This window comes from Lonchura striata, chromosome 3, assembly GCF_046129695.1.
Source record: "Lonchura striata isolate bLonStr1 chromosome 3, bLonStr1.mat, whole genome shotgun sequence".
Classification (NCBI taxonomy): Eukaryota; Metazoa; Chordata; class Aves; order Passeriformes; family Estrildidae; genus Lonchura; species Lonchura striata.
The window spans coordinates 104305486-104317773 of NC_134605.1; the positions used below are offsets into that span (position 1 = coordinate 104305486).

Below are 12288 nucleotides of genomic sequence, written 5' to 3' on the forward strand. Positions count from 1 at the left end.
CTGAGCTGTATTTACACACAAAAACAAGCAATGCTCACAAAACTCAGAAGATAAGTTGCAATAGCTTACTCCTCTTTCCCCTTCACTAAGTTATTCCAATTCTTTTACAGTTGTTACATGCCAGAAGGCAGCATCTGGAAAGCTGCCATAGTTGATCTAATTCTTGGCTACCTGTTAAGCTGCAGTAACTTATCATCATGTACCTACATCTTTAAAATGGAGTATGAATAACTTTATTATAAAAAAACAGAGACTGTGAGTACATACAGTCATTTATATGGTATGTTTGCTGTTTTCAGTTGCTACTTTGTTCAGTCATTCAAGCTAGAACATGCTCACCTTTGCATTTTTTGCGGCTATTTTTGCCCCCTGCAAAAACTGAAACCATAAGGGCAAAATGTGTTCTGCCATCTATCAGTCTTCATGGCTATATTTTAACTGAAATTCAACATTTTCAAGACACTGATGGGAGTTAAAAAGAAGATGAAACTGTGGCACATAAAAAATTAAACTTTCAATTCATCTCCATATACATGAATACCACTTGTTTAAGCGCTTATCTGTGTAATTCAATTCATATATACATACAGGCCAGAACTCTAAAAAAATAAAAAAATAACTAGGAAGCATTTTTAAAGTGGCTATTAGTGCAAGTACAATTTATACTTGGCAGAAGAGCACTTTCAATATACTTTTACTCTAATAATACTACTAAAAATATTTCAGGTTCAGATAGCACCTTTCATCAGCACTTCTAAAACTGCAAAAGTATGGGGTTCCTGCTTCCCTGTGCAAACTACCATGCTAATTAAATCACCCTGGATACTGCTGCAAGATTTCAGCATGTGCTCTCTGTGCTGAGGGCTTTGGACAAAGCTCTGTAACTGACCTTTGGTAAAAGAAAAAGGCTTAATCTCCTGTGCCAGGAAAAGCTATGCTGATTTTTTAAAGTAGATACACAACTAAAATTTGTGTTCTATGGAGGTTCTTAAGGTAGTGCAGGATAAAAACTATGACTTAAATCTATTCTATCTAGAGAACTTAAATAATTGCACTGTATTAAATATTTATATATATAAATTATGACTATCTACCACTAATGAAATTGCACCTAGAGTGAAACACAGCTGCTAAGGGTTCACTGAAACCTTACAAATAGCTTAGGACAAGTTCTATTACATTATATTGGCGAGCACAATTTTGTAAATAAAATTTACTTGCTGTAAATTAAGGAAAAATTAAGAAAACCTACACTACTGAGTAGCCTCAAGTTTTTTTTTAATTGAACATGGGATGTTTTGGTCTCCTCTTTCAAATCAAATGCTGGACAGGATGAGTGTAAAAACCTGATTTTGGTCTTCCTAGTATTAGTTTTGTTAAAGTAAAACATTTTTCTGATTATTTTATGAAAAATAACACTGAGAAAAAAACTCTGTGTTGGTATGCAATATATTTGATGCCACTAGTCACACAGTCACCAAATAACAACTACCATGACTTAACACTGAAGAGTGTGCTTTTCCTTCTGTTTTTTCTCTCCCATATATTAGGCCAGTTTGTAATTATTTAAAAATTACTGGCTTCAGCGCCGATTTTCCTCAATTTTGCAAAGAATACTGTTAGCGTGCATAATATTCCCCCAGTTTCTACCCATCTACAAGATATGCAAAATCAAACATGCTCCCCTGATTTCATTAAAATAATATTAGTAACAAGAAGCAATTCAGTGCTGTAAACTTAAGATTAATAGCAAAAGGAAATATTCTTAAAAAATGTTTATCTTGCCTCACTAAAACTGAATCTGAAATATAAGAAAAACCTACCTTGCATGTTTTAAAACTGTGTGAATTTGAAATTTGTGCTTTAGGGCAGAAATGTGACAAAATGCCTTTTTTTTTTTTTTTACTACAAACAGGTTGGTAATATTTAGTAGTATCTGTTGGAATAATTAAAGGCCCCAGAAATGCACAGAACTATTTAGGCTTAACTATATCTAAGATTAAACCTGCTAGAGCTAACAAGGCCTATTCTTGGGTATTAGGTATTTTTGTTTTATAAATCCTTTAAAAATGTTATAGAAGCAAGCACTTTGATATTAGATCAAATTTAGAAAGTCATATACTGTATGATTTATTAAATATAAAATTAGGAATTTTTCTTGCATGATTACTAAAACATAAGAATGTGTATCTTTACTATCATCAACTGTTACTTTAACCACAGAATGAAGGCTTCTTTTAAAACAAAAGCAGCTTACTGAAAAACAGTAACAAACTTCTGGGGCAGAGTACACAGATCGGTATGGAATAGTATTTTGGAGATACCTGTGACTACAGGATATTATTCAAAAATCCATCTTCTATACAGAACCCAAGTGAATTGAAAAATTTTTTATTCCCCTAAAATTTGTTTTAAACTTAAATAACCTATTTTTGTATTCTTTTTAGAAATATATTTGTATATATATGATGCCTGATACAGATATATTTTTTTGCTTAGCACAAAAGTCTCACAGAATGTCCTCACTATATTAACAACCTACCTGATGAGCCAAATCCACCAAGTGCAGAGCCGATAGCTGCTCCTAAAGAGCTGCTACTTCCAAAGCCAAGAGATGTGCTTCCTGGTTGGCCAGGACCATGTGAAAAAAGGGAACTGCTCTGGGAGTTATTGGTCAAAGAGTTACTGCCATAAAATGAATTGGATTGTAGGCTACTATTTGTTTGCTGTTGCTGTTGCTGTGGCTGGGCACCAAGTGGCCGAAATAGACCGTTCGTGGCTCCCGCGAGATTGTTTGCTGTTCCTCCAGCTGAAGCAGCTGCAGCTGTAAAACACATGTTTTCAATCATAATTACTCTCTCAAACATTTCTGACTGAAAATGGATCATTCAGAACTAAAATGTATTTTCTTGAAGCCCTCTTAAAACAAGCAGCAATTCACATATTAAAGGACTAAGAGACTTAATAGTATTACACAATCTTAATTACTCAAGGAAAAAGGTGAAGACAGCACATGTTTTAGGGTCAAGGCTGCAGAATTGTTAATGTAATTGAGGGAATTTTAATATAAGACATTACTGTTTACTGAACTTTTTATATCCAAAGTAGCAGTGGCAGAATTGCAGCTAAGAGTCATTCAAAGACATCTTCAGCTACTGTCAGAAGTGAGTTCTGCATAGACAAAGAAGCTGATAGATTAACTTAAAATCTAATTTTCTGAACAGATCAAGTTAATTAATCCAGGGTTAATATTCTAGATTTTAATTCAACAAATGCAATAATTGGTTCAGTAAAGTAATACTAGATCTGACAACTGGTAAAAAAAAAGGAATCTGGAGAGTTTTGATATAACTAATTCTCTTCTTTTACTTTCCATTCTACACATAGCTTTCTCCTTGCCACATTTTTCAGGAGAAAATAAGTTTAATGAGAAAAGCATAGCAAGGTTCCAGAGCAGTCCATCTTCTGCCAGGCCGAAGCAATGAAATGATGCTTCCTAGAGGACACCATTTAGGGGACTGATGAGAAGTGCATGTTATAATGCATGGGCAGAGGAAGGAGAAAATGTTCCTATCTGACAAGTAACATTTGCAGAAACATGCCTGTATATGATGGGAAAAGGACTGTAAATTCCAATTAAAAATGGAAAACCCCATCTGTGAGTAAGAACAAAAGACAGAAAAAAAAAAGCAAGCATGCACAGGATATCCTTCACAACTAGGAAACTTCACTGATGCACAGAAAACAATGATGTCAAATACTAATCAACATTACTGTTAAGATTCAGTAGAGAAGTGAAAGAAACCTCTGCACAGGATTAAATATTTACCTGCTTGTGCTGCTGCAGAACTGATTAGAACAGGAGTTGAGGCCACCAATCTGACCGGTGCACCAAGGCCAGTTCTTGCTCCAGGGCCTACTACTAAGGCACCGGTCTGATCGTAATAGGCAGTGGGAGCCAGCACTTGGTAACCTACACAACACAGAGGACAAGGATCAGTGGTACAGATAGCTTCATACAGGCAGCATTTCCTCTCTCCTTGAAATATTCTAACCACAAACTGCATTTTCTGCCACACTGGACATCAAAGAAAAAGCAGTAAAGACCATAAAAAACTGAACAAAATCCGATTTAGAAATGCTTCAGGTAATTTTTTACAACTACAATAACTGCTAAAATTAGTTGTCCAAAGTTGAACTTACTGTCAAGGTTAAAGTTTCTAACATATTGAGAAGGTATAGGTTCAACACAACTGGCAGTGTTTGGATCATTATCAAATCAATTTCTTTCAGCAGTTAAAAAACCAATACATTTCTCTTGTACTCCTTTGTCAATGGAGAAGCTCTTGAGATGTGCACAATTAAAAGGCTGAGCTAAATGCTAGTCTGGCAATTCCACACATTCCCTACCAACACTTAAAAGTCCATCTGTAAAAAACACATTAGGAAAGGAATGCTGTGTGTGCAGGAGTACCTTGGACCAGCCAGTTTCACAGGAATAAAAAAGACTGCAATCCAAGCATAACACTTCATTCCATTGACAGTTAAGAATTGGAACTGGTGAAGAAATGGAGGGGGAGTTGAAAAAGGAGAAAAGCAAGCAGTAGGAAGAAATACAGGATACAATGTATGAACAAAGAAAAGCAAAAGAGACAAAAGAAAGCCAAGCAAAAAAATACCTTTATTTAGAACAAGAGCAAGAGAAATGAATTGGAATAAGAATCCCTCAAAAATGGAAGACAAGCTACGATAATCTAAGAAAGGGTGCTGATATTTAAAATATAACAATTTCTAATTGATAGGTAGACTATTCTTATGAAACAATATTCCTCCCATGTTCAAATACACACTAACACTATTAAGAAAAACGACAAGATTGCAAAAGTCCCACATCTATTTTTGTACATGTAAGAACAAAAATTTTGCATTCTATTTTAAGTCAGCAGTTCCCATCAGTTGGTTTGTATGTTCAGAACTAGGTCTAGCAGATTTCTCTCTGAAATGCGTATGGACTTGAATGTAACTGGATCTCTGATTTAAGGTAAGTACCCCAATCATCAGCCTCAATTTCAAAAACATCTCTGTAATCTCCTCTGCCTAGACACAGTCCAAAAAAGAGCTGGAAACATCATCTCCCTTCTGGCCTGGTGGTTACAGTGCACTGTAGGAAAGCTGGATACACAGGTCCAAATTCTCACACACTAAGAAAATATGAAGATATGAAGGAGACTCAGGTAGCACTGAACAGGAGAGGAGCAATGAAAATCCAGATCTTTAGGTTCAATTCACAGTTCTGGAGGTGAATGCATTATGCTGGTTATAAAAAATCATCACTGCTATAATTCTAAAACTGTCTGTTCTCACTGCTCACTACTTGCTTTGCATTCCAGGCACATCTACCTTCTCTTTCTCACCAACAGCACAAGAAGACAGTTGTCCTCCACGTAATTTGTCTGAAAATTTGGCTAGTTAAAACCAAACAAAACAGGCTCTTACACTTGAACTAGTTAGAAATACTTTGCTAGAGGTGCCACTGCCTCTTCCACCTACAAAAATGTGCTTTGCTCTACCCCTTCACCAGTAAGAAAGGTTGCTACATTCCCAAGGTAGGGAAAGGTGACAAATTGTTGTCTGTTTTACTGTAGTTCTGCAGATAACACAAAATATTAGATTAGTGGCACAGTATGAAAGCTAATTATAATAACACATGTTCCTGCACACATTAGCAATGTTTAATTACTGGTACCCACATAATTTCTGCTTTTACTCGTAGCAGGTTCAACTGATAACAACACGTTTTGTTTGTTCCTGCTGTTATCATATAAAACCACTTTTTCTGAACTCAGAACTGGCTAATGCTCACCAGTATTTACTCTGCCCACCTACCCTCTTCAAATTCACAAAACCATGGATAATGCTGTAACTGTTTAAGTATAACTGCAGAAACCGCCCACTGATTTAATGTTTACACCCTTCTGCTCATCTGAAAATAATATACAGATTTTTATGACTTCAAGCCCACAATGTTAACAAGATTATTTTCCAATGCAAAATACCTGAAGGGGGGAAGGGAAGATAACTTACACTTTGCATAAATTAAATTTACTGAAATAAATACTGATGTAGTTTAATATATTAATATTAGATTTTCTAAAATAATTTACTCATATAACTGCTAAATTTAAAAAATGGAAGCAATTTGCACTTGCTCTTTACATTACAAGATGCCCAAGCCCTCCAGACACTTCTCTGACATTATATGAACCTGTGATCCACCCACAGACAGTACATTTTAAATAAGTAATGATAAGCTAGGTCAATAGCATCTAGATACTGTCACAGAAGGTTCAAGCTATGAATAAAAACTGATGGGTTCATCTCTTTCCAATTTCTTGAAATACATTCTGAACCAAAACAGGCCTCAGCTTTCTACTTAAATCTACCACAACAAAGCAACATAGGACTGACAGTTTGTGAAATTGCTAAAACATTGCTAAGTGCATCTGCAGCCTCAGAAATATAAAATTTTTTGCTTTGATAGCAAAAATAAAATTTCAGAGACCATCTAACATCAGATTAAATAACTGAAGAAGAGCTCTCACAGCAAAACTTAGATCTTCTCCTTTCCACTATTCCACAAATTGTGCTTCATCCCAGAAACCTGAGCACAAATATAGAAATCTTCCCCTGCCTTCTCTCTTATCAGGGATAAGGTGGTGACTTGGCAGATCTCCTCTCCAATTCTCTCTTCCTGTTTCAGTTTTTATTACCTTCCATCACATCATCATCTCTCCCTGTGGCTGTGCTCTTTCCCCTCAAAACTAACAATTATCAATCTCACTTTAGTGCCTTCAGATTCAAGTTCACTGTGGTGTTCCCATGCAGTCAGAAAACTGAAACATGCTGTTTCCTAATCAGTTCTTAATCACACCTTTACTTTAGAGTTTAATTGCTCTATCTACACTTACTGTCTCTGGATCAGCAGAGAATGTGAAAGTAAACAATTTAGTTTATAACTATAGTGTTTGGCTGAAATAATTTCTAAATGTCTCCAGAAACCACAGACTCTGAAAAATTTCCTGATTCTTATCTCACAAACTTTGAATACACCTAAAGAATGAGAGGAAGTGAAATTTCTCTTGGCTCATGCAGCTCATCCTTAGTACTGCCCTTACCCATCTAGTAGTGCAACTTCCCTCAGAGATGACATCCAAGTATATGCCAGTTTGCCACTTCTCTCTACACACAGTTTAACAGATGTAACACTCCTTACTACCAACTCAATTATCTGCTCCTTTAAAAATGCCATCCTCTCCCCTCTCCAACTCTGTCCAAAACCTGAACCCCTATAACCTTTTGCTTGTACTGATGAAGACATGCTCAGCCTTATCTCTGCACATTCTCTCACAAATCAAATCCAGAACTCACTATCCAGCCAGTAACCCATTTATCCTTTCTATAATCACTGTACCTTGCCTATGCTGTCTATCTGCCACAGTGAAATTTGAATTCTATTTCATACTACCCACTGCAATGTCACACTTCAAAATCCTCTAGGCAATAAAACAAAAAAATGCTATGCCAACTGACAGAAATTGTTGATTTTAATGCTTTATACCTGGGCGTTATTTCCTAGACTACTCACTTCACATGTCTACCTGCAAGCAAGATGCACCATGACACCTTTACTGTGTGAGCTCCATAAAAAACTAAGTTGTATCTGACCTAGTCAGCACAGTCAGTGGAGCCTCTGGTGGGATCTGGCTGACCTGCTGTTATAGACATCTATTTTAGGGTAAGCTGAGAAGCTCTGCAGTCTCTTTACAGCAACTGCACAAGGGAGATCTCCACTGGACTCCTTAAGACAGCTGAAGTCTCAAGTAGACTCCTGACTTTGGATGATTAAGCCAAGTCTGGAAGTTGCCTCTGATGAGGACTGGTTTTATTCATAAGCAGAATGTATACTAATTGCCCTATGAATGTGGGAATATCCTCTGATACTTTCTTGCACATATATTAGGAAGGAAACACTCTGGTTTTGAAGAATCTTTGTTACTGAATGACTTGCTCAACTAGGACAGGAAGAATTTAAAATGGTATTGTGTAACTTCAATGCAAAATGCATTTCACATTAAGTGGTTTTAAAAAAGAATTTTAAGTTTTACCTTTTATCAGCCTTCCATTACCCAGAGCGGCCTACAGGAAGGCTGGAGACTTTTTACAAGGGCATGAAGTGATAGAACAAGAGGGAATGGCTTCCAACTGAAAGAGGGCAGCTTTGCATTGGATATTAGGAACAAACTTTACTGTGTGGGTGGTGAGGCACTGGAACAGATTGCCCAGATTGCTGTTGGCACCTTACCCCGAAGGTCTTCCAGACCAGGGTGGATGGGGCTCTGAGAAACATGGTCTAGTGGAAGGTTCCCTGTCCACGGCAAGGGGTTAAAACGAGATTATCTATAAGGTCCCTTCCAACCCAAACCATTCTATCATTCTATGATTTTCTGAAAGGAGACTTAACAGTGGCATTATGTGAAAAGTAGCTTGGATTTCAAGCACTTTCTCTCTGCATGTAGAATGAGATAGGTATCTTAAGTGACACAGACACCTTCCTAAACAGTTAACAAAGAAACACTTGAAATACCAAATTTAAAAATAAAGCCATTGAATAGTTGGGATAACATTTTTATCAATTTCATCTGACACAAAGGCTGTGACAAGGAGAAAGCAGCTCAAATACCAGGACAGCAGCATGGACAAGCTGAACAATATACTCTGACTTGCTAGTTCACAGTGAAGCCAGACTATAAATATTCTCTCTATAAAGAGTGTTTAAATGCTTGAAACTCAAGTTAGACTTTCACTTTCTTGTAAAACATCCTAGTCCACTGAAACATGAATTCCACATGAAATCTTGTTTATTACATTACATGTGTTGCTCAGTGGTTGTTGTCTGGGATTCACTGAATCACATTTTGGTATCTAGATATTATTTAGTCATCTTGATTCAATTTTATAGTAAGGTAATAGAAAAATGCATCTCTGGAGCCAAACTAATTTTATCCTAAATCAGGAAACTAAAACAGAGGCAGACAAATCAAGTTCTTATTTCTCTTTGCTTATACATGGAGCCCAAGCATCTGTCTCAAATACAGACACCAAACCCAGTAACAAGATTCCCACATATAAAGGCGTGTATTCACTTCCTCATTCTATATTCTTCTTACCCTAAAAAGAGGAATCACCACTACTCCTATGAGTCACTACAAACCCATCTGATGATGCCTGAAAAAATGTCTTTATATTTTGGGCTCTATTCCCTGTAATAGTGTGGTTGATAAAGCTTAAGTCAGTTGCACACAATTCCTATTACTCAACAGTCTGAAATATATTCAAAAGAATAAAGTTCCTCTCTGGCCATCCAGGCTTGCAGCATCAGACAGGATAAAGCAAGAACCTACAATAGAAACTGAATAAAAAGGCTCTTGCCCTCACAGAAAACCTTTTGGAGCTTGTGGAAGAGAAAAAAAGTCTTCAAGTACCTTCTTCAAAGGACAGGCTCTTGCACTACTGAGGTTATTAAACTCAGTATTACTTTTAATCATCTACCTGGGAGGGGGGAGGTATTTATAGGCTTTACAAACTAGTCTTGAGTTAAGACAGCTACTTCTCCAGATGCAAAGTAAGAACTAGTAAGTAACTATAAACAAATGTACACCACACACCCACTCAAAAAAAAAAAAAAAAAAAAAAAAAAAAAAGTCATAGCCAAGCCTTTGAGGCTTGTGCAAAGATGGTTAATTTTTAGGAGAAAGATGCTAAAAGCTGAAGATAACTACTGTATGAGAAGAAATAGAAATTACAGTTACAAAAGAAAACAGATGGGAAAAACACAATAGGCAGTCTGCTCTGCAGCTAAAACCTAAAATGTGCTCAAGGGAGGCCAAGTGCACAATGCAGCCCCAGAGCATGCAGCAAATAACTCTGGCTCGAGGCCGCAGGGTATCTCACAGTGGTGTCGACCAAGGAGAGAACTTGTACAGGTCCAAGGAATGGATCAACATTGTCGAACTTAACTATGTAAGAACCTTAACTTTCATACTGAAGAATACCCAAGTACACTGAAATTGCTCTTGCTCAGGTAACTACCCAACACTTAGATGCAGAACTTCAAGCTAATCACTCCGTAACACACAAACCATTCTTCAGGAAGTCAGAAGCCATGCACACTAAAAGAATCGAAGGCTCCAACCTTTGGAGTGCTTCCAAGGATTTTACGATCTTCAGATATAATCAAGCAGTAATTTAAAAAAAAGTCTTAATTTTGGATTCTGGACTTTAGATATTATTAAGTCCCAAATAAAAGTTATTCTAACAAAACTTAATACTTCCTGTTGCAGAGGAACCAGAGAACAAAAGAATTTTTAAGACAGCTTGTAGTTGCTTCACTATATATGAAATTACCTTGCAAAAATCAATGATATTTCTTGTGCATACATTTGTAACAGCAAATACCGAGAAAATGCTCCAAATAACAAATGCAAGAGGAGTTTCTTGTGCTCTAAAAATACTGTGCCAGTATTTTAAACCAACTGAATAACACAAAGCTATAAAACTCAATTCTAAGCAGCTTATCATAGATGGAACAGGACTTTGTTAATCCATTACCTAATAACACCAATACTCTTACTTTCTGTGAGTCTCTTAATCCACTGGTAACATACATACCTGGCATGCCTGTAGCAAGACCCTGACCAAAAGCCAAAGCTGGATTTGCTGCTGCAGCTGCTGCAAGTGACTCTGCCTGCTGCCCTTGCTGCCCCTGGTTGGGAGTGAGCGGGCGCTGAGTTGCTCCAGCTCGCAGGACCTGGAAAAGGCAGACACAACACTCCTTCCTTAAAGGGTAAGGAAGCCAATCTATTATGTGCTAACAAAGGCCTAGAACAGTTGCTTTGAGTATCTGATGCCTCTCAGCCCTGCTTTTCACTTTGGAAATCCTGCATCTCACTGGTTTCCAGAATATACGCATATAAAGAATAAAAGGTATATACTATTTTGTTGATAAACACGACCATAAAATATCTGCCCTGCTTTGGACATCAGGACTCAAGTATGTTCCATCAATGGTAATGAGTATAAAGGAAGGAAGAAAATCTGTAAGAGTGATACATTTTACAACCTACATTATTTATTACCTGAGTACCTGACCTTCCTTGATAAACACATTTGCTTACATTATTTCCAGGCAACTGCATGATGTAAATCGGAACATTTCAGCACTTGTAGTAACTTGTCTACATAATTAATACTCCACTGCCAACAATGTTGTAAATAATGCACCCACTAAATTTTAAACATTCACATAACACTCCATCACCATGCAACGCAGGCATATTTCATTATGTTCTGACAGCAAATCTCCGGGAATCTGACGGAAAAGCAATCTAAATTCTTGCAACTACCCTATTTCTCTTGGTTAAAATCAACTTCTTCAGGTCCAAAATAAGGGAGAAATACAACTCACAATATATCCCCACAAAGAACTGCATATGTTATTTGCATAAATTGATATTAATTTTATAGAGAAAACAAAAAGAAACTGCAGAGACAATATACATTCAGTTACCAATGCAGGTCACTGATAAAAACAATCAGTAGAAAAATATCTACCTGAACATAAAAACAGTGATGAAACCCCTGGAATTACATGGTATCTCAGACTTCTTGCATTACATTTCTAAGAATGGAATTGAAATTAACCATATTGATGATAAAAATTTTGAAATGTTTACATTCATTCGAGTGAAAAATTATTGTAAAATTTGGGGTTTTCCTTTGTCAAAACTGCCATTCATTTCTACTGAAAATTCATACAATAGTTAAAAAATGTATCCAGAGTAACAACAGAAAATTAGCATTTTTAAAGAAATACTTAAAAGAAACTGAATTTTCAACAAGTTCTTGTAACAATTGCTCACACTTGCTTCATCAAGGCAAAACACCATATGGCACATGGTGATGCTGCAATACAATTAATGTCACAGAAAAATAAGCTGGGCAATCCTTCCTTCCTGTGAAGCAACAAAACTATGGGTAATACATTTATTTCCCTACTTTTTGAAGGGACAAAAAATGTGTAAAATTCAAACTTCCAGCTAATTTACAAAAACATAGATTAGTTTTTTCTCAAGCATAAAAGAAACAATGTCCTACTAAAATTGCCAGAATGTATATTTTCATCGCCTTATGTCAGTTTCCTAGATTAAACTTTACATTAATTTACTACAC

The 12288-nt window shown here is 36.4% G+C and overlaps 1 protein-coding gene across 8 annotated transcripts in view; it reads right to left on the minus strand.

Annotated features, from left to right (window-relative positions):
- PUM2 (pumilio RNA binding family member 2) overlaps positions 1–12288 on the minus strand; it is a 67614-nt gene that overhangs the window by 19182 nt on the left and 36144 nt on the right. For all 8 annotated transcript variants that reach the window (XM_021525344.2, XM_021525342.3, XM_021525340.3 and 5 more), the window contains exons 10-12: positions 10729–10867; positions 3830–3973; positions 2543–2824 (exon numbers count right to left, since the gene is read on the minus strand). In XM_021525344.2, coding sequence (XP_021381019.1) covers positions 2543–2824; positions 3830–3973; positions 10729–10867 — 565 coding nt within the window. The remainder of the gene's footprint in view (positions 1–2542; positions 2825–3829; positions 3974–10728; positions 10868–12288) is intronic.